The sequence below is a fragment of the Cylas formicarius genome, unplaced genomic scaffold (assembly GCF_029955315.1).
Source record: "Cylas formicarius isolate icCylForm1 unplaced genomic scaffold, icCylForm1.1 PGA_scaffold_1__22_contigs__length_36826433, whole genome shotgun sequence".
In the NCBI taxonomy this organism is placed as follows: domain Eukaryota; kingdom Metazoa; phylum Arthropoda; class Insecta; order Coleoptera; family Brentidae; genus Cylas; species Cylas formicarius.
The window spans coordinates 5,462,043-5,485,763 of record NW_026844264.1 but is presented as its reverse complement, the minus strand read 5'-3'; the positions used below and the strand labels follow the sequence as shown (position 1 = coordinate 5,485,763).

Genomic DNA, 23,721 nt, shown 5'->3' with positions numbered 1-23,721 from the left:
CTGCCATAATCATAATTTCTTGCAGATTTGTTTTTGTTGCAAAAACGTAGAAAAATGAATATCTGCGAATTCTCTGATCGAAAAACACTCCATACTTTAAAAGAACTAAATTAAAGAAGAACTTTAGGGACAATACGAACAAAAAAAAAACATAATTGTCAAACTGACAACAAAATAACAATATTATAGTCTCCAGACCTGCTTTGCAATTTTTTTTTTGCAAAATTGACTTGCTAAACAGCGATATGAATGAAGTGTACCTTTTTTTCGTAACATATCATACAATAAATTGAAGGGTTTAAAACTTTTACTAATAAGATGAAATTCTGTTTTTTTATTGACTAAGTTACCGAAATAATCAATTTAAGTTAGTTTGTTGTGAAATATTTATTTGCAAAAATAATATTATATGGTTAACACAACACTACGTTGAATAACTACTATTCTGATTTTATTGATATCCTACTATTAAATGGTGCCGCAACTCCAAAAAAACTTATTGATTTAATAATAAAATGATTGGTAACACACACTTGCATTTATCAAAATCTAAGGAAATAACCAACGAACCAAAACTCCAGATCATCCGAATCGTCAAAGAATTGAGTCAAAATCTGTAAAAAGAATGGGAGTGGGGCGAAACCAAATATCTAAATGGAATGAAGCTGGACAATCTTCATATAGCGGAGAAACTTAATTAAACATAAATTTTGAAATGGCCAAATCTATAGTTGTTACTTAGACGTTCGATGCAGTGCAATTATGAATTTACTGTGAGTATCGTGCGTAAGCATGCATGACACTACAGGTAACTTTATTATTAATGGCTGAACATTGCTAGAAAGTTAAGTTTCACTTGGCATATGAAAAAAAAAACACGTTAGATTTTGCTCATCGTTAAGAGCAGTAGAACTCCTTCTAAGTAAAATTCTTTTACACCCTGTACGAATGGGTTTATGTGAATGGATTCCCACTAATTTGAAAAGAAATGTCGTAGTGCTAGTTGAGTTTGATAAAAATCATCCGAATTTCATTAACTAAATTTAAATCTTCCGCTACAAAACAAACGCACAGGCTGATACTATACGCGGGCTCTCATGCACGTCATACTCTGGTTTATACTGCTAACGTTGGCGCACAGCTAAACAGCAAGGGATACTTACTCGAACGGCTTTAAAAAGGGGGGAAACAAAACACAAAGTTTGGGGGTTATGGGCGTATCGATATATCTACGACTACGTGGATGTGGATCGAGAAACGGCGAACGCGACTACATTCCGTGAACATGTTCGGACAAGTACTTTTATCGGGACAAGAAAATGAAACGAATCAGAAATAGTGGTGAGAACTCTACTTCGATCGGGGGTGCGAAAATAGACACCGCACGACAACCCCTAAGTCCGAGACGACACACCGAAGAGCACAAGCCGACCGGATCGCTGCGCGATGTTGCCAAGTTGCGTACGTGGTTGCGGCGAAGTTCGTGGACTGGAATGTGCGCATTAACTAAATATCTGAAGATTACTAGATTTTTTTGACTTTACTGTAAGGTGCCTATGGATTTTGCTGGATTTGCAATAATTTATTATGATTTATGGACAATTTACTTTTTGATTTGGATTTGGAAAGGATTAAGAACACTTTGTGCACTACAGCCTTTTAATTATTTTACCGTGACAAATTGTGACTCCAGATTTGCAGTGACTTATTGGCGATTTTCGAGGAGTTATTGGGACTTATCGGCAATGTACTCAGAATTAATAAAGGAGTTATTACCCTCGCGCTGCTGCTATTCTTTGGCTTTGCCACAACAACTCCTGACTCTGGATTTTGCAGTAATTATTTACTTATTTCCGAAGATTTATTTTGATTTATAGACCATTTACTGAAGAGCTGGAAATGATATAGATCATCTGCGCACTACAGAGTTTCTTTTAGTTTTCTGTAACAACTTCTGGCTCTGGTTATGCCGTAATTCATTGGTATATTTACTGTGATTGATCGACGACTTACTAAAGATTTAATAACGATATAGATGACCTTCGCTTCGCTGCCTTTCTATAACTTTGTTCTCATTGTAATTTATCGATTGTTTTATCTAGATTTAGCAAGGATTTTGATCACTCCCGTGCTACTGTTTTTTTTGGCTTTGCTATAATGGCTCTGGATTTATTTTGATTCATTGGTGATTTTCGAAGATTGATTGTGACATATTTTTAATTGGGACTTGCCCGATACAGACTTTTAGGATTTAGCATGGATTTAAATCACCTCCGCTTTTCTTTGGCCTCTTTGCAACAACTTCTGACTCTTGATTTTCAGTGATTTATTGGTGATTTTCGAGAATTTGCTGTGATTTATCGATTATTTCATCAGAATTTAGAATAGATTTAGATCACCCCCGCGCTTCTGCAATTATTTGCCTTTATCTGGCACTGGATTTGCAGTTATTTGTAGTTATGGTGCATGGTGCGTCAGCCCTACTGATTTTCTTTGACTTTACCGCTACAACTTATAGCTCTGAATTTCAGTGGTTTATTGATAATTTTCGAAGATTTACTATGATTTGTGCACGATTTGGATTTAGAAATTATTTAGGGCATCTGCGAGCTACAGTCTTTCTTTGACTTTGCTGCAAGGCCTGCTGGCTCTGAATTTGCAGTGATTCATTGATATTTTCCGAGGACCTATTGTGATTTCTCTACAATTTATAATAGTACGTCAATGAATAACTGTACATTTGTAAACAATTTAAATGAGCTGCATTTGCGAGCGTCTAACTGTTGCTTTGCATGTTCCTTAGTTAAGGCAAATGCCACGTCTGGATTCTTATAGATTCATTACCTTGTTCCTGCAGCAAGGTTTTATGTTACCGTTCTTGATAGACCGCCAACGCCAGCAATGTGATTAACTTTACCAACTGTATTTTTAGGGAATTTCATCATTATTAGTCGTTCGGATGTTTAGTTTTTGCGACCCGCTGCGAATCTTTCCATCCCTCAGCATACCATAAATCAGCGACAACGGCAACGTTGCGTCGCAGCATCCCGTGTGACGTAGAGGCGAGGGAAAATCGATCGCAGCGCCGCCGTCGCGTTTGCGGCAATCGGTGGAACTGTGGCGGGTGAACGCCCTAACCTGCTGCCGCGCTGGAAACGCTTCTAGCAGGACCGGGAACTATGCGTCGCAGGAACACCGCGGTCACCATCGGGAATATGCGCGCGAATTATTTGAAAGTTTGGGCGAGAAAAAGAAATGTTTCTGGTGATTTGGATTGGACGTTTGAGGTTTAGTTCGATAGAAAGTGTAGGGGTTCGTGGGATTCTCGTTTTTTACATTCGCCTTTTTGCAATGCAAGTCAAAACTGGTGAGGGTGCGACCGTAATTTTTTCCCGGTGGAGAATCCGCCATTTGTCAAGAAAGCAAATAATTGTAAGCCAATGAGTATCATTAGAATATCGATACAACTGGCAAATAAAATTACCCAGATGGGACACAGCCAATGACATTTGGCAGGAAGTAAAACACCCAAAGGAGGGTTCCATTTTTAAACTAGTGGTACGATTGTATTAGGTGTTCTTAAATGAACTTTTTCTTTTATTGAAAAACCGCCTAGGAGAAATGGTAATTGTTTGGGCATGCATTCCTTTCCATACAAAAAACTGTAAAGGAGTTCACCTGAAAATGGCTTTTAATTAATATATAAGAAATATTTGAAGAGAAAGTAACGGCGTAACAAAAAACTGTAATGACTTTCAGTGGTTTTTCTTACAAAATCTCGAAAGTTGCTACGAGGGAAAGGTACACGGTATTAGGATATACCGTTTTGGAAAATTTCAGAAACCGTAGTGATAGTTTTGTTATTTGTTAAGCTTCATTTGATGGTCCGGTAGCAGGCCATTTTTCTGAAAAATAAAGTAACCATTACGAGTAAGTTTAATTCCGTGTAGAATTGCCAACAATACAAAGGTCGCTAATTTACATAAAGTTATCAAACGCATTTCAATTATTTTGCATAGTCGAGACACATTCAAATATTACGGGATACAAGAAGAATCTCAAAGGTTAGGTCACCTTGACCCATCTATTTTCATCTGACTAGATTCTTGCACAACGCCCAAAGTGAACTGATGCTCCATCAAGCTCAAAGAACATCTCCAAGTGAGTATGTATGAGACTATTCTCCAGCAATTCGACCAGTACTAATCTATTTGACAAAATAAAATGACGTATTAACGTATTATCAATCATACATGCAAAACATTGATAGAAAACCTATGATGAAAATTGATTTTTCTAAAAATCCTCGTATTTCATTACTTCAGAAATGCGCGTTGTAAGTGTTAAAAGCTTTACCATAAAATTTTGTAGAATAAATCTAGTAAATTATTTTTGATCCGTTATGCAAATTTGACTTTAACAAATTGGCTGTCATTTGGTTGTTGTTGTTGTTTGGTTTGGTTGTCATTGGTTGTCATTTTGTGACCACTTTCAATTCATTCCCTTAATTGTCGACACTTCATTTATACACATCCTGCATAATGAATGTTCCACCTTATGCATCTTTTCTGGTGCTATGTCACCAAAATTGATATTTGAAGTAGGTTTCGATTTTACTTTCCAAATTGTGCGGGAGTCAAGAGGTGACGTGGAAATCAACACAAGTTTCGGCAGACCATTCAAATGCCTGATAACGACACCAACAATCTGTTGAAAACTTTTATGGAACACTATTGAAAATATGGATTTCTCTTGAGAGAAGCATACACCAAAGATACTTTTACTGGAAAGCGATGAAAGAGTTAAAACTTTTATCTTGATGATACACGGATTGGTGACTGGACCAAAAATGTGCCACTACAAATATATAAGACCAGAGAAAAGAGAGAAAATTTGAGAAAATGTGGAATCTTGACTACTTGATCGATCGTACTTCCAATGCTTTAATTATAATGTCAAGAGACGACAGTTCCTCAGATAACGAAGAATATTAAGGTACTTTTTAATTTAATTTCAGTATAATGTATTTTGTCTATAGTGTTTCATAAAAAACAAGGGTAGCAAATATAATACATATAATCCCTTATTTTACCGTGTTTGTTAGTGTATTGACTGCCAATACTTCCGAATGTGAATCCTCGAGCTATAGGGTATCAGTTTTAATAAAAAAACCATTTTTATTTTATCTTATCTATACTTTAAGTATCATGCATACGTGTGGATTAAGTGGGCATCAAGAGTGTAAGTACAAAAATAATTTTGGGCCAGAATAATTGAAAAGTAGAAGTAGCAATACTAACATAAATTAATGTAGCTAATAAAACAGAACTGAAAACAAAAATTGTGAAATGAAAAAAAGAAAACGGGATCACTTCCGTTGAACATTTTAACAAAATGGCGTTGAAATTTATTGCCTATTATTTTAGGTACTTGGCTAATCACAAACGTGAAACAAAATGTACGATAAATGATAACAGTAGTCGAAAATGTCATGTTACAAATAAATACAAAAAAAGGAACTCTCCAGCCTATGCTTGTAGCAGATTCTTATAAAAGCCTTGATACAGTTTATTACTCAGATAAGACAACATAGAACGAATACTATTCTTCTTGTTTTCTATTTTCTATTTCAGCATTGAGTAAATTTTTCACAGCTTTACTCAGCATATTTTTGAGATTCCGAAATTACAGTTTTTGTCTCGACATTTGTGGGATTTTCTCTGCCGATCTATTTATGACTGCTTTGCTGATTTAAAACTTTAAAGGTTCTCTTATATCTCAAAATTCTAAATTGGCGATATCGACCCCTCCAAATGGTGGATTGTACCTTGCTGATTGAATGACGTTGACCAGATTTTGCTTTTTTCTATCAACGAATAAAGGTATGCCCGCTGATAAAAACCTTTATCTGTATTGAGGCATTGAGCTACCGAGAATATCACAAAAACAAAATATATTTTGAGCACCAGAGGATCTTTTATTATTAAATCCACTATTTAAGAAGCGAAGTAAAAAGGAAGAAATCTCATTTGCCCCATGACCTGCAACATTTGCATTCCATAGAAACATATTGTTCCAGTCAGCTACACTATATAGAAAAGCTGCGATAAGTAAAACATATCAGGATGCACCTGCATTACCTGTTCAAGGTCGACGAATAAGCAACATACCAAACTTTCTGGAAGTAAAGACTAATAACTTTTTTTGCTTCCCTACTTTCGGCATGTTCTTTTACCAGAATAATATGTGTGGCCCGCTTTCTTTTTAGCAATAAGTATATTCAACCATTTTCTTGTCACTGCAAAAGTATTCATAAAAACTCGCTTACAGGCTCAAACAAAATTTCCACTTTTTAATAGAATGGTGTAACTAACTAACCAAAATCGACACTGTGTTTTTTTCGACGCCAATTTTTGTCAGATTTGCTCATATTCTACAATAATTTTCCACATTAGTTAACTATTTATGTAATAGAGTTGTAAAACACAGACATTGGCACTTGCCGGTGGCATTTTTTTTTGCAGAGAACTTAATACTAATCACGCCATTTTTGTTATTTTCACTCTTCAATTTCAACGGAATATCAAAAGCATGTCGTACGAAAGTAAATTTAATAGGCTTCATAATAGGCTATAAATAATTTTAATTTTCAGAAAAAAAAACAGTATCGTACGATTGTTGTTTTGATAAATATTTTTAATTGAATAAAAATAAATTAAAAAACATTTTACGTCAAAAAAGGCTCCTTAATATATGCCCCAAAATTCCGAGTGCTTGAACTATTTCCGAAATTTTTTTCGAGCACGCGATTTTTTGAAAATTATCCCTCAAAATTTCAAGGGTAATTTTCTAAGTAAACTCGTACTTGGAGAAAAAATTCAGAGTTTAATTTAGGCACTATTTATATTATAAATGCCAAGCCATTTAAATTTCCAGTTATTAATCTTCGAGGTAGGTGCTCCTGATAAAATACATGCGTTCCTACAACAATGCTGAATTTGTGTTACCCGCCTTGCTATGTCCTGTATTTCTCATTGTTGCCTGACATCTTCGTTGCGAACACCTTCGCATAGAGTTTTGGACTATACACTTCTTGGTGTTTTTATTTCTACTGTTGTCATCATATGTAGCGTTTTGTTTGTGTCTGGTCTTGTTTTATATGTCTTCACTTCACTTCTTTCATTTCTCTCGAAATTCGAGTTGCTTTCGTTGTCTGCTCTTTTACTTAATTTAATATATTGCCATTCCTTACAGGACAGAACACCCGAAAGATGGAGAGAACGCTGGACTTCATCTTCCGGGCAAGAGGTGTTGGCAATAAATAGGCAATAGATTACTAACGTAGGTATCGATGTCAGAGAGAAGAAGTACCTCTACTGGTCTGAAATTTTCATAAAAGTTCTGTTTTTTTTTTTTTAATTTACCACCTGTTTGAGGTACGTTTTGATTTTAATGCAGCCGGCAGTAGACTACTCATGTGGTTATCCATATCAGAAAGAAGAAGAAGAATAAGAAGAAGAAGGGCCACTGGTTTGAAATATTCATAAAAAGTTTATTCCTTAAAACGTTATCTCCCTGTAAATATAAACTTAAAATTTGTTTCAAATACGTTAATATTAATTATCTTTTCTTCTTTCAATTACGCAAGGATGTGCACTTTTATTAGTAAACTCAATTAATAAACACCCTCTATAATAACAAATCGTTCTTATATATCTCATGTGGTATTACTCAACTAAAATTGACGTTTGAAGTACGTTTTGGTGTTACTTTCCAAACTGATGGTAGGTTGTAAAAAAAGAACTTGAAACTTGAAATAAAACTCATACGAAAATATGTTAAGAACTTATGGAAATAACAAGGCAGGCTTAATAAATCAGAAAGAAGAAGAAAAAAAGGGTTAGCGGTTTGAAATTTTCATAAATGGTAAATAAATTCTTAAAACTTTATCTCCCTGTAATTCTAAAATTAAGATATGTTTATATTAATTAACTTTTTCTCTTAAAATTACCAAAATATTTACACCCTTAATTACTAAACTCAATAAAAACTCTGTATAATACCTGTTCGTTGTTTTGTATCTTTACTGGCGTTACGTCACTAAAATTAACATTTGAGGTTTGATTTTACTTCCCAAATTAAGGGAAACTTGTTGAAAAAATGGACCTGAAACCTGCGCAAATAAAACTTATACAAAATTAAATTAAGACGTGTTGACAATGAACTACTAACGTGGTTATCCATGTCAGAAAGAAGACGAAGAAGAACTACTGGTTTGACACTTTGAAAAAGTATTTTTTTTTAAAGTTCTATAACCCTGTAGCTCTAAAATTAAGAGATTTTTCTAATAGGTTGCAATTAATTGACTTTTTTCTTAAAATTACACAAAGATTCACATCTTTATTTAATAAACTTAATTAATAAACCCTGTATAATGCATGTTCGAGCTCATGTATCTTATCCTGGTGTTACGTCACTAAAATTAAAAAGTATTAAGTACGCATTGATGTTACTTCCCACACTGAAGACTCGAAACTTGAGCAAATAAAACTCATACAAAATATATTAAAATTTATTTAACTACAAAGTACAAAAATACTTTGAAAAATTTTAACAATTATTTACACTGTGGAATTCGTTTCGCTTAACACGTAAAATAGTAACGTAGCCCATACGCGGATAAATAGTAAATTTAGACGATCACAACACAAAAAGCACATATTTAATACTGCGTCGACAAAACGGCGAAAACCTGCAGATGCTAAGAGTGCCAGGAAATGCCAATAAATGTATTATCTTTGAAAACACTCTCGCCAATTTAACGCGGGCAGATTAGATAAAACAACACAAATAATGCCATCATTAAATAAATAGCCGATTCTATTTATAGACGATAACGTACCTTTGGGAAACATTTTTAAAAACGTACGGTGCTCCAGTTTGAATTGTCGAGAGTTTCGCTTTGAAAAACAATTAATAAGTGACAAATAATACAGGGCGTTCAGATAAAAGTTAGGACAGAGAATTCTAGGATTTCTTTTTTTGGTAAATATCAGAAAACTTTCTTCAAAGTTTAAAGATTACCGGTAGAGGGTGCAACGCTGCACTGTACTGGTACAGCAGATATCGCTAGCAGCAATATTACGACCCTGATGACTTATTCCTTCGGAGAGCATACCTTATCTAAACACCCGGTATACAGTAGAACATTGGAAGGCCTCCCAAGTATCACAATTACAAATCGCATTCTCACTTTCCGAAAATGCCGCGTTTCTTCGTCTTCCCTTTACCGTTAAGGATTCGCTGCACCTCGCCCGCGTCCGATCCGCTTTCCGTGTCCGACGGACCCCCGTTACTACGCCCCTGACCTTTCGCTTTCCCTTGAGGCAGAGGCGGCAACGGCCGCGTGGGCGCGATGTTCTCCATTCCTCCCCTACGGTACATGTCGTTCGCGCTGGCGGTCAACCTACCATTACGCACGAATTGGTCGCGCCTGGGCAGCTGCGAGTAGGAATTCCTCACGGCGACGGGTGTCCCTGAGTTCCTGCTCAGCTGACCCATCAGTACCCCACTCTGCGAAGGCCCAACGTCGTGGATCTGACCGTACATGTCGCATACCTTGTTAGACACCGACACTTGCTTCTGCTGGTAGTATTCTTGCCTAACTCGATTGTTGTAATCGACTATGCTCTGACGAGATGGGTACCCGGAGGTCTGTTGGGTGACGTACCCACCGAATTGACCGAAGATGTCGTCCTTGACGATAATCTGCCGTCTAGGCGGCATAGGTTTCTCCACGACTTCCTGCCTAGCGACGTAAAGAGGTTCCATTGACTGCTGCGTCGGAGGTAACCTTCTAGCCATTCCCCGTTGACCGTAGATCTCGTCGTCGATCTGCACTGAGCCGTGCCTCGTCAAACCCCGAGGCGTTCTCAGCGCGTCCATCGGCTGTCCGTACAACACCTCCCCTTTATACCTTTGCGCATATGGGTTCTCCTCTACAACCCTCTGCAAATTCCGCACGCCGTAGACAGGCTCCGCGTTATAGTACAACTCTTCACGCGGCCTGACGTTTGGAGGTCGACGATATCGCACCCCGTCAACGACCAGCGTTGCGTTTGGTAAAAATACCTCGTCGTCCGTTTGGCTGTCGAGCTGCTCGATCCTCCTCTGCGGAGGACTTCGGGTGAATCCGTTTCTCGTCGGCCAAACTCGCGCCGCCTCATCTCCCGAGTTCGAGAAGCTCACTTTTCGTTCGACGATCTGTTGCTGTGTAGGTGGGGAACTCAAACTGCCACGTTTGAATATGGGCCGGTAGAGACTATTGGTGGAATAGTTCACGGTACCGCCGTCCACCGTTCGCCGTTCCGGGGCGTTCCTGACGAAATTCTGCTGGAACTGAATTTGCTGAACGCTCCTGGGCTGCTGCGCGGGCGCGTTGGTAAGCGCCCTGCCTTCGGGGATGGCGTTCGGCCTGTATCCGATGACGTTGTTCGAAGGTCTCGACTCACGCGGCAAACTTAGGCTGCGCCGTCCGTTTCTTTGCACCGACGGCGACAGACTCCTGGACCTGCGTACACTGATCGCCTCGTCGCCGTAACCGTAAGGCATTGCGTTGGCGTACCGCATTTGGTACATGTAGAGCTCGTAGTTTTCCTGATCTTTGAGCTTCTTGATTTCCTTCCAGTAGTAAGCCTCGACGCTTTTGCGCATGTCTTCCTTTTGCGGCGTCGTCTTGGGCGACTCAGGGATCCTTGCGTTCAGCGGCGTCGTCGAGCGGGTAGACCTGGACGGGGACAACGACACGTTTTGTACCGAACCGCTAGGGGTGGGGGTTCTGTTCGACGGCGAGTTGGAATGGACCTGCGCATTAGTGACCACGCGATCCCCAGCGGTCCCGGCGGTGTAACCGTAATCAGCAGCGATCGGAGACCTGGCTGGCTTCGGAGGCGGCTTGGTAGCCACCGGAGGTTTGCTTATCAGATTCTCCAAACTGCGCAGTATGTTCTCTTTGCTCTGTCTGACTTTGTCGGGATAGTCGATGTCGATTTCGAGCCTCTGGTGGCTCGGAACTGCCTCCTTCTGCTCTTTCTTGCTGGGTATCGGCGATCTTCTCGCCTTCAACAATTCGGTGGCTATAATCTTCTCGGTCGACATGTTATCCGGCGGTATTGGCGATCTGATCCTGGGAGACAACGGAACTATTTCCCTGCGCTGAGGCAGTTTCAACTTGGATGGCTCGAGCGAGGGGGATCTTGGAGGCGGCGCGTTGATCTTCTGCCCGGTTTCGAGGCTGTCCAGCACAGTGCCGTACGTCTCCTCGACGCGGATATGCGAGTTGGGCAGTTTTTCCTCAGAAGACACCCCGCTACTGCTCTGATACGGATTCGGTAACGGCCGTTCCGAATTTATGGGTATCAACGCTTTGGGGTTCACCAAATACAAATCCTGTCTGGTCTCCGTCGCCCTGGGAGGCGTGTCCCTGCGGGTATCGCCAATTTTATTCGATCTCAGCGAATTCTTGTCATCGTTACCATGCTTAGCTTGATTCGCTCTGGCGAATGCTTCGTTTTGGTACAAATTGGACCGATCGGACTCTAGCGTGCTCGCGGACGAGCTGGTGTCGATGTACTTTCGAACGCCCGGTATGTTTACATACGGACTCGTGTCGGTACTTTTAATGATGGGTTTGTCCATGGAAACGTAGCCTTGAGCGGCTTTAGGTTGCTCAAAGTCGCGCTTGATCCTATTGAACTGGTTGATGTGCATTTGCGCGTAATCCCTCTCCAGTAGCTCGTCGTTTTTTGATACTTTCGAGTCTTTGAATTTGTTCGTCATGTTCTCGCCGCCAGTGGTGTGCCTGTACGGTGATTGTCGCATAAATTTGTTGCTCTCGTTTTGCGCGTTATCCTTGTATGACGTCGCTTTGGCGTCTTCCTTTTTCTTCTTGTCTTTGCCTCCGAAAATCTTCCCCGCGAACAGTTTCCGGAAACTGCTGGTGCGTTTCTTCTTGTCCATCGTGAAGGCGTCCAACTCTTCTTGGAACTTGAGGACGCTCTCGATCGAATCTTTGCGGGAGTTGGTGACGATGGTGAGGTATTCCTCCGAGCCGGACGAACCTGCGTCCTTATCTAAGTCGTTGGAGTTGACGTCCTTCTTTTTCCCGTACTTGTCGACGTTCAAACTATACCTCAATTTTTGCTTCGCTCTGTCCGTGGTCGGGGCGGTTATTATTTGACTTTTCACTAATCTACTTCTTCTCGGCTTGGCCACCGGTAGCGCGGAGTATCCGAAAGCCGAGGGCGAATACTTATTCTTAATCGATTCTAGGGTTTCGTTTCGAGGAACTTTGGACTCTTCGCGTTCGTTTCTTTGGTTATCTGTCGCGCCGTCGAATTTCTCCTTGATTCTGTCGACAGAAGTTCTGGTAGGAGATAAACTGCGGTGTAGTTTCAGGTAAGCGGGTTTGTTGATGTACTTTTGTTGAGTTTTCGAATCTCTTCGCAGGATTACGATGTCTTCGATTTCTTCGTTATTCGGCTGGGAATCTTCGGTCGGTCGTATGCTTTTGTTCGGTTCGTCTTTGAGTTTGGACAGTAGATTGAAGATGGTTTTAGCTTGATGAGGGTCTTCAACATTTCGTGAGGCTGTTTCGGGTCCGTCCATGGCTGCAGCGGTAGTGTGCGGTTAAGACGGTAGACGTGGCGTCCTCCTGCAAAAGGAAATAGAAAATGGTCCATTACACATAATAATAACGAATGGTTTGTAAAATCATAGACATTATAGTGCTTCAATTTAATTATCTCACAAGTCAGAAGTGTACTGGTCCAGTTCGTCGAAAAATCACATGAGGCGTAAAATAAAAATGAAATAAACTAATAAGTGTAGAACAGCATTATATTCCACATTATTCCAGCTGGGGCAAAGCTATATTTTCGATGTGCTAACAATTTCAATGTACGTGTTTGTTAAGCCTAAGGGAAAAGAACAAGTGGCAGCATAACAAATGTGAGCTAAGGATTCAGCGAAGTATAGTAGTACTTGCAGACTATACAAAATATTTCCTTAAAGTAAAAAAGACACTAAAGGTAAGCTAAGGTAAGGGTTTTTCAACAATTTGAAAGGGCAAAAGTTCAAAATTCCTAAGCGAAAGTTGCTTTGGTTATGATGTGATCAGCTAAATTCGCTACGATTTATGCAAGTATATAAGTAGGGCGAAAGTTTTTAAATGTTAAGCTAAAGTAGCAGAATTTTACAAAGTTCACATCTGCTGACGATGTGATACAATCTTTCTTCAACTCCGCCTATTTTCAACAACGGAATCCTCTTTGTTTTAAAAATCAGTAATTTCCGTATCATATAAAAATATCAAAGCCAAGAACGTAGATTCCATTGCTTGACCTTCTTAGGTAACATTTTAAGAGTAATTTACCCATAGTTTTAAAACAAAAAATAAACTGAAGCTATTTCTAATAGAATTTTGCGCCGCGGTTGACAAGGTAAGACCACCGCTATTCGTCGCCGATATTATTTGGGACAGTACCCTAAGAAGAAGGATATGATATAATTGTGAATGAAGTGTGTAGTTGCTGGTTAGTTGTGTTTACGTTCGATATTACGTTCGAGCTTCGGCTTTTGGCAATGGAGTGCGACCATAACTGAGATGGATTTATGGTTTTAAAATAAACAGTTGCTGGTTGATATAGGTATATTCATTCCACACAACTCGATATGGGTTAAAGCAAAAAAATAGTCAGTCTAGAGACGACACGGTACGGTACTTATTTCCAAGCATTACATTTACAAATACATTTGGTTTCATTTTTATTATCTTATACAAATCATTTTATCTTGGTTTTACAACTCTTACATAGCATTGAAATTAAGAGTTGAAGTTCAATTACGGGTATGAACCAGTCCTATACTATGTATGTGTCAGTCTTTTTCCGCAACATTTACCAAAAAAAATTATAAACAATTCTAGTTAATTTCGTCTCTTTCGCGGTTTAAATTTTTCCACGAAAATAAGGAAAAATTACGTACATCACAACAGGCCGGGCAAATTCAAAAGAAACTTTTCGCGTATGCATTATCGAGGTTTCGCAGCGTACGAGTTAAACTCGATAACAAATAACGTAAAGTGTAATTAGATACGACGTAGAGTTCTGAGAATTTTTCAGATAGTCGATAGCGACTTTAAAAACTCAGCGCAAAAATTGCTCGAGCTTGATCGACGTCTCGAGGTTAAATAAGGCGTTATGATGGCCGTTATCGTGCATATTTTTGATCTTAATGAGAAAGGGCAGAAAACAGATCCCGTTGTCTTAAGTGCATTTCAAAAAATGACGAACTAAGACTTTTCATTTTATTGAAAACAATTTCAAATATGAAGTACATTTTCCATGTAAAAAAACTTAAAAAGAGGAATAAAATTTGAACCTTCAACACCCAATGCTTCTTCAGTTGGGGAATTGTTTATTGAACAATTTCATATATGCAATGTAAAAAAACTTAAAAAAGGAATAAAATTTGTCATATTTTATAGAATTTTTTTTTTGTATTAATTACTCCTTTAGCAGATTTTGACAAAACTTAGAAAGTTTATTTTTTTTTTATTATTTTCTCCAGTGGCGTCGCAGAGGGAGACCTAATTGATACGTCTAGGTAAAATCATGGTACACTATTGATTTTTTGAAGATTTAATATTGTTTTTCGAGCAAACGATCAAAAATTTTTTTGTTTATTCCCTGTGTTCTTTGTGTCTAGGTTCATAGGCAAGATATAAATTAAAAACCATTGCCAAGAAATCGCTTTTTTATAAGTTACTTAAGAACTTATTTTCATAAAATTGTGCATGCTTAGTTGGGGACATAATTGACTTTATTATATGTAATTCGAATGAAATTGTATAATATAGGTTATTGCACAATTAATAAAAAACATACTTTTTCTAGAAATTTTTGACGTTCTTTATTTAAAACAAAGCAAGTTACGACACACGATAGACTTGTTTTTGGCTGATGAGCCCGTAATTTTTTTATATTGAATTTTAAAATACATATTTGGTGCAAGTGGTTCTAGTTGATCGGATGCAATATGAACTATTCCAAGTGAATTGAACTGAGTTGACTATGACCATGACCATACAGATTCCAGTTTAAATTTCCTTCAAACGGGATCTCATATTTTATATATTTTAAAATATTCGCCATGTACATTACTGAATTAGAGATAGAGAAATGGATTAGTTTCAGTTAAGTTCTGGAGAAGCCAACAGCATAATTGTCGAAACATCAGAAAGTTCGATTCATCAACAACCGATGTAGGAGAAATCCAGAAGATTTGTAAATAGCAATAAAAAATAATATTATAATTGCCTCCAACTGGGTCTTTGAATTTTCAGAGTCTGTGTCTCTACTCCGTACAACAGTTCTGACCACACGTAGCCCTGAATCGTATGCTGCCTCAGCTTTAGATTTAGATAGTCACTGCAAATCAAGGATAATTATAGAAGGTAGGCCTAGCAGTCTGTATTCGGCATTTAATATCCCAGTCTGGATTCGGATTTTTTGTGATGATACTACCAAGGTATTTGAACGTGGCTACTCATTCAATCCGCTTTCCCTGGTACTCCAGAGAGTATCTTGATGAGATTATAGGCTGAATGTTATGAGTTTGTTCTTTGTGACATTGATTATGCTCCTCACCGATTTTGTTCGTGAGTGATTTCAATCCCTGCATTGTATGCACCAGAATCACTGTGCCATCGGCGGCTCTTATCGTTGCTATTACCTGTCCAGCTGTGATTCCTTCCGATTTTTCTTTGCATATTTCATCAGAGTGAAGGTTGAAGAGCATGGCAGACAGCATGCAGCCTTCTCTCACTACTCACCGTATTTCAATACTGTCTGTTTTAGTATTCCTTATTCTTAATTGTGTTCTTTGGATCCACTATAAGATTTTAATTATACGAATATCTCTGTCGTCTATCCCAGCAATCTCTAATATTCCAATGAGTATCGTGTTGAACTTGCTTTTTCATAACAATATCCAGTCATCAGGAATTTCTTCTGTATTATATGTTGCAGTATTATTGGAATATTATTCCAATATTATGTTCTACAATGAGCTTTAAGGTTTCGGTCGGAATCACACTTGGTCCAACTGTCCTCCTATTTTTTGCAACGGAGAAGGCATGCACCACTTCGACATTTAATCTCGCAGTCTGGATTCGGATTATCTGTTATGATACTACCAACGTACTTGAACTTGGCTCGTCGTTCAATCGGTTCTCTCTGGAATTCGAAGGTAGTATCCTGATGAGGTTGTTTGCTTAATGTCTGCTCTATTTTTTCGAATTAGAAAATGCATGCATCACCTGGGATTTAAGGATGGTTGGACCGCCGGCCTCATGCACAGGTGTCGCATAGCCTGTAAAACTCTTCTTCCTGTTCAAGATTAATAAAATATTAAGGATACAAGCAATTAACATGTATTTAATATTTACAAATCTTCTATAGATTTCTATAGAATCTAGGATTTTTCATTGGTAAAAGAATTGACCACATGCAGGAATTTTACTTTTATCGAATAAAATTTGATGTCCGGTTTCGTGATTGTGTTCTGTAAATGCTGATGAGTTTATTTGAATCTTCATGTTTTCATGTTTTTTGAGCCTAGTTGATATTTTTCCTTCGGTCTGCTCAATGTATTCCTTGCCGCATATGCAGGAAATGCAAACTGTATCTCATGACTCTGACATGTTGAGAGATTTTTGGACAACTTTTGATATGAAGTCAATAGCAAGTGTGGGGTTGCTTTCGGAATTATTATCTGTGGAAAGTTTTTTGTGACAGAACGCTTAATATGTCTGATGTGGAATTTATTAAAGAGAAGAGCGGACATAAGATGTTTTAATTCTGGGTTCAGTGGCTCGGTTTAAGATAGTTTTACGACAACCAACGCATGGGGCATCCTATTTGTAATTATTATTACAGTAGCCTGTGGCAGTTTCTTTGAAAAATTATGGAAAATTATGGATTTAAATGGCACAGATCTTTCTTTTTTTCTACCGCATATAAACCGGAAATAACCTTTCCGTTTAAGTTTGGTTTTCTTTTTTTAACACGTCAATGGGTGGCGGCGAAAACACCCCCGCATGCGTTTAATGCCACGCGGTTATAAATAAATCTGGAGATTTTTTTTATTCGTTTAATCATTGCCGTTCCATATACGCCCCGACGTAAATACACCTCTATATTTAGCGACTAAATAACCCGAATGGAGCACATGTCTTCTATTTTCTTTGAATTCTGCGCGACCGTTTAAGAATCAGTGAACGTCTGTCTTCGATAAGATTTACGTACCGTACAAGTTAACTTCGTTCTTGTTTAGGCTGTAAAATGAATTGTTTACGTGCACCAGAGCCTCAGTTATAGATACACATATGTATATATACATATATACATATATGTGTTTAAAGATATTTGGTTCCGGCTTAACGGCTGCGGTAAAACTAACCGCGGCGATCCCATTGTAATACAGAAGCACTGGCCAATAAACAGTATTTTCAAAGGAATCGGGCTGTTAAGGAACAAAAGTAATTAACTTGTATGATTTGTTTGTTTACGCAATTCAAAAAGAAAGCGCATCGATTGGTAACATTGCAAATATCATAATTTTTGAACATATTGCCATTTACATGTTGACAGGTATTAACTTGAAGCTCTGGCAGTTTAGTCCCGAGTTCGATTTGGTACGAGCGGCGAGCTCATAAGCTTGGAAAAACCAGCACTGGCAATATTTATGCATAAAGTTGGGATAGAAAAGTAGTCTGTTTCGTCAAAGTCAAAGTTAAAGGAAAAACAGTTCAGTCTTGATGAAAAAAAAACTTTAGAAAGACATTCTCAGACATTTAACGAAGACGAAGTACGCAGACTTACAAAATTGACGACAAATACGACAATATTACGAAATTTGATGCAGGCCGTTTGTCGTCAATTTTTGTAAGTCCACGTCTTCGTTGTTAAATTATTCTCCAAGTTATTTTTATTTTGTTCAAGACTGAGATGATTTTTTAAAAAGTTTGACCCAACTTTGTGCATAGTGGTGGTTTTCACACCTAATTTCTTTTCAACTTATATACCGTTATTTCTGCTGTAATCTGGCTGAAGATGAAATTTTTTAATTTTGAAACATGTCGAGTTCGTTGTACATCCAATTATTCTTTTACTTGTTGGTGGAGAAGACTGACAGTTTTCTTTGGTTTATCCTTATGCTCTACTGTGTGACAATTGATTACTTCTTTTTTTAATTGTAAATCTATCTTGTGCGTCCAGATAATTCATTATAAATGCTACCTCTTCTATTTTTTTATATAAATTTAATTTAATGCGGTATGGTTTAATGTGTAAAAAATACTTGCACACTTGCAAAAAAACTTATATACAATGAAATTTGGTACACAAGCTTATATTTTGTGAAGATCTACTACATTTATTCAGTATTTCATATACGTAGGAATTTATTTTAACTTTTCCAATATTTAATCAACTTTCTGACTATTGCCATAATATTAGTCGTGTCAATAAATAAAAAAAAATCAGTATCGATTTTCTTAAAGCCAAATTAATTGTTATGATTTGTACATTGGGTGAGGAGGAAAAAATACTTTGTTGGTAGTAAGACTTTAGAACGCGAAGTATTTTTCGTTGTTTCGTGGAACGATTTGATGCTAGTGATTGTATTGAATGTGAGAACAGAAATTGGTAAACCGGAAGGCTACCAATGAGGAACAACAATCGGAAACTACTTCCATCTAGTTTATGTGATACATCCTAATCTACTGTTAATAGCACCACTATGAAACACAAATGTTATCTGTTCCACGTGGAACTACACCAAGAATTTCTAGACCGTAATTTTGAAGAAAGGGTAAGCTTCAGCCGATCCAAATTTGTTGTCTAAAATAATGTTTTCCGATGAAGCAGTAATGGTGAGTACAGGAAGTGCAAAACCAAAACACTTAATGTGTGATGTGGAATAAAACACTTTAAAGTGCTGGATCATATTTTTGGCCATGCTTAAACTATTTGCAGAATTACTAAAATATTGGAAAAACTATTATTAGGTTTAGGTATGTATTGCTATTGAAGAATTTCAAAACGAAATTTTTTATTTTTTATTTTAATTATATGTTTTATTCGTCGCACTTTTTTGAGCAATCCTATATGCATTGAAATAATTTTAAATTGTACATAATAACAACACTAAACTATACTAAATCATTGACTTACTGTATACATTTAATATTACTTTTTTTTTTAATTGGAAGCCCTAGATAGTCAATTAAATTCTTTAAGCTTATTTCAAGAATGTATAAAATGTCCTAGGTACTTTTTACATTAAAGCCGAAAACAGCCAAAAACAAAATCGTCACTTAGCCTCATCAGGGCGTCGCACCAACGCCCCATCTTATGTTTAATTATGACTGTTTCAGCATATCTATATTAAAAAATGTAAAAAAAAAATGTTCTCAATTATATTATTATTTATTATTTTTTGAAAATATATAAACATTAATTTATAGATTGGGAATATATATTTGAATAAATTCCCAGTTGATTCCCCCTTTTTAACTTATAAAGTCAGGATGCAAGTCATTAATATTACTTAATTAACTCCTAATTTGTTCTAGAATGTCATCTATATCGTCATTGCCGCTCAAATAAATTTTAATTTTTAAAATCTCTACAAAAGAATATCCAGGAATGTAAGATCACGTTTATTGGCTGGATTAAGCATTATTTAAATGTTCTGTCAGTGGAACAACATTATGGGAATGAGAGATATCTTTTTGCCATAATATTGGCCGCTATTTATACATATTTAATATATTTAAACATGCAAGCGACACTTTTGACATTAAATTCGAAACACATCAAAAAAAGGTTAGACTTCAGTATAGGTATATAAAATAATAAATAAAATATGTATAGAAGTTTTCGAGGAATTCAAAAACTGCTTTAATATATCTTAATATACAATTGTCCATCAAAATACAACTTCTATAGATAGCAATATAATATTTTAAAAGTATAATTGATTCAAAACTTTTGCCTTAGGGAATCACCCAAAAATAATTAATTATTCCAATCATTAAAAAAAGTATCTTACACTGAAGGTTTTTTTCCTCATTTCAGGAGTACTTCAAGTTAAATAATATCTTGATGTGTTTTAATTGCTTTAAATCAAGTTTTAGTGGTTAGTTTTATTTCATGTATATTGTAATAATTAATCTAAAAAAATATATAGCGAACGACAAATGAAGTGGGACTAACTAACCAGAACTAACCCAAGAAATTCTGTAGTTTTGACAGAAAAATTACAACATCGGTAAACAAATACCGAATTTATAACTAGTGATGCAAAGCGTCGTCCTTGGTCTATGCATCAGGGGTGTAGGATTTCCTTTAATAAATCATTTCTGTTATACAGAGCTTTTCTTTTAAAATCTCGTCTCGTTATACTTGTGTAAATGCAAGATAGTGAAAAATTTCTTTCTGTAGGGTCCTCTATGATGTTGGTCGAATTACTAGGCCGAAGAAAATAGTGAAAATTAGCGGCGTGCAAAAATATCCAGAGGAGTTGAGGTAACGATTCACTCAATGGCAATAAAGAACTTTACAAGTTTTTAGCCGAAAAATTAAAATGTTTCGCTGCCTTACATACACACATGGGATTAAAAAAAGATAATTCGACGCCGCTGGCTTATAGGCCAAGGATGACACGCAGTTATAGCTAGCAAAATTAGTGAAGTATTTGGGCGTTCCATTTAATGTGCAGTTCTGTATATCTAAACAAAATTTATCCTGTAAACTTTGCATTTGAAAATGTTTATTACAACTAACCAAAACATAGTTATTTTCTATTGTTATCCCGCAACAGTACTTTTCATTTTTTACCAATAAACTACCTAAATACTATTTACAAAACCGACGCAGGAATCTAAAAGATTTGTAAATAGTATTACTGTGGAAGTTTCATTGGAAAATTAACTACCTATATATCTATCAGTACGGAACACTAACTAGAAAAAGACAATTTACCAATACCGTGACCTTGACTCGTCGACCCACAATAACGAGCCGTATTATAAATTGAATAAAATTTAATGTGCATCGAATATTTACGCGCGAAGAGCGTACCCCAAGATAAAGTTTTAATCTAGAATCCAGACACTGTCGTAGAATGAAGAAAATCAAATTTAAACTTTTGCAGACAATTTCAATTCAATTACTTATTTCAAGTTACAGGACGTGTGGCCGTATACGGAAAATCAGTCCAATTGTTAAGACCAAACCATAGGGATTCTTTTTTTGAATAATGAAAAACGGACCGTCACGGCATATTATATCTATAAAATGTTATTTCGATGCTTTTGGTGATTTGCAATATTCATTTACTTATATATATTTTGTATCTTATATGCGTGCCCATTGCCTTTAAGCCTTTGATTTTGAAAAATAATGAGAGACGAAAAAGTGATAATTTTATTTGCTGGAATTCATATAGTGCAAAATTTAAGTTTAAAATATAAATATAGAGAGTATGCACTTTAGTTTTTACTTTTTTTTATTGGCTAACCGGACTAATTTTTGATGTCAAATATCGAGGAGGGTTATTAAGGATTTCTTTAAGAATAAACTGTCAACGAATCTTTCTTCAGGTTGATATAAAACCAAACTATACTAATTTCCATAAAGTTCACTTAACTATTACATCTGTAGAATGTTTATGGATCAATTTTGATAATTATTTTTTGCTGGATAGATCTTATACAATGAACTTCGGTTATAAAGCACACTCTAGGAACCAGAAAATGAGTACTCCATAAGCGGCAGTAAGCAATAAAAAAAACACAAAAAAAATGTGGATACGCACATATTTTTATTTTATGTAAAAATAGAAAACTAATAAACACTAATATAGGTACTAAAACACGAAAGAAACTATTCTATATCTATATAAGTAATAATACCATTTTTTCTATTATGTTCTCGAATTAGGAAAACCAATAGTGAACCCAATTCATTCAATAAAAATGACATAACAGGGAAATGGGTTAGTTTTTAACCCTATGAGGGCTTGCCAAAAAAAGTTTCTGCTTTGGCTCGTGCCTATAACAAAATCAGCCCATATGCATGAAAAATGCGTCTTTTTAACCTATTGTAGTACACACACTTCAGCGATACATCATATTTTCTTTGGCCTCCCCCATATAATTTAGGCTTTTTTAGATGTGAAAGTTTCCTTGCGGGTGAGCACCTACTGTTCGATAATCTGGACAGTTCTCTAATTCGGACACACCCCTGTGCATTTAATTGTCCGGATCAAAGGTTGTACTGTACTAACTAGTTCCGTAGTTCCATGTAAAATTATTTATCGGTTTGATGATGATCAACGTATTATAATAATAATAATTTTTATTTAAATCAATAACGATGGACAATTTAACAACTTATTGAATGCAAACATGAAATGAATATTAATATAAAAAAACATTTATATTCAAGGTATACTAAGTTAAAAACTTGACAGCCATCTTTGACCATAACGCAGATTAATTTAACTATGTTTCCCATCTCTTATATAATATGAAAAAAAAAAAACAATATTCTACAAAAAAAAAACGATTTTATATAGTTACAATACAATAAATAGCCACTTAGAAATTTAAGTTACAATTTAGCATCAATAAGCCACTTAGTCAATTTTTTTAAATGATTTTAATTTTATTTTATTTTTCAGTTCTAGAGGTAGTGCATTACAAATTTTTTGACCAGTATAAAAATATTCTTTTTTGTGCAACAGACAAACGCATTTTTTGTAAAGCTAAATTTTCTCCAACTTTAAAGCGTGAGTTTTTGAATTAACCAGTAAGTTATTTTTTATTAAGAACAAAATGTATAATATAATATTTTTATGTGAAGTATTTGAAATTGAGTAAAAATTAAGTCAGATGGATATCGCAGATTTAACTTAAACACAATTTTCAAAATTCTTTTTGTATTACGTAAAGGGGCTGAAGAGTTGTGTGATAGGCACCACCGCAACTAATTATTACATAAGATAAGACCAGCAACTGTTTCTAAATAATAGTTTTACAGCAAGTTTATTGTAGTGTGTTTTATCTAAGTTGATTATTAGTAAATTATTGTCAAGCCACTGTGAAATAAGTTGCAAGTCCGAACTAATGCGGTTCTCGACTTCGTTCCAATTGTTCATCAAACAAAACTGTATCATCAGCAAAAGACATGATTTTACCTGAAACATCAACAGTAAGTAGTTGATTTATGTATATAAGGAAAAATATGGGTCCTAGGACTGCACCCTCTGGAATTCCATAGGTTACAGTTCTCAGCTTACTGAAACAGTTACTAATCTTTATTATTTGTTGTCGATTTTCAGGTAACTTTCAATTAGCAAATGAGCAGGTCCTCGTGTACCCGCTAAATATAGTTTAGTCAAAAGCCGCGAGTGGCTTACAGTATCGAATGCTTCTGCTAAGTCAATGAACACTGCAGCACATGGTCTTCAATTATTTAAGCCAATAGCATAGCAATGGCATCATGATATATTTATTTTTCTACATACATTGGATAATTTTTTTTTATCAAATAGAATTTAGACATAGGATATCTCCTATAATCGATATCAGAC

The 23,721-nt window shown here is 36.3% G+C and overlaps 2 protein-coding genes across 10 annotated transcripts in view; both read right to left on the bottom strand.

Moving 5' to 3' along the window:
* Positions 1 to 1,399, bottom strand: part of LOC132697310 (coiled-coil domain-containing protein AGAP005037) — a 402,124-nt gene extending 400,725 nt beyond the window's left edge. For 6 of the 8 annotated variants that reach the window (XM_060662686.1, XM_060662684.1, XM_060662687.1 and 3 more), the window contains exon 1: positions 1,164 to 1,398. The gene's annotated coding sequence lies outside the window, so the exon portion shown is untranslated. Of the gene's footprint in view, positions 1 to 1,163 lie in introns of all 8 variants that reach the window. The other 2 variants (XM_060662680.1, XM_060662688.1) reach the window with 1 other exon arrangement.
* Positions 1,400 to 8,602: 7,203 nt separating this feature from the next.
* LOC132696851 (uncharacterized) overlaps positions 8,603 to 23,721 on the bottom strand; it is a 102,922-nt gene continuing 87,803 nt past the window's right edge. Inside the window, exon 2 of one of the 2 annotated variants that reach the window (XM_060661935.1) lies at positions 8,603 to 12,712. In XM_060661935.1, the coding sequence (XP_060517918.1) occupies positions 9,250 to 12,666 (3,417 nt within the window). In that variant the 5' untranslated portion in view covers positions 12,667 to 12,712 and the 3' untranslated portion in view covers positions 8,603 to 9,249. The remainder of the gene's footprint in view (positions 12,713 to 23,721) is intronic. The other variant, XM_060661934.1, reaches the window with a different exon arrangement.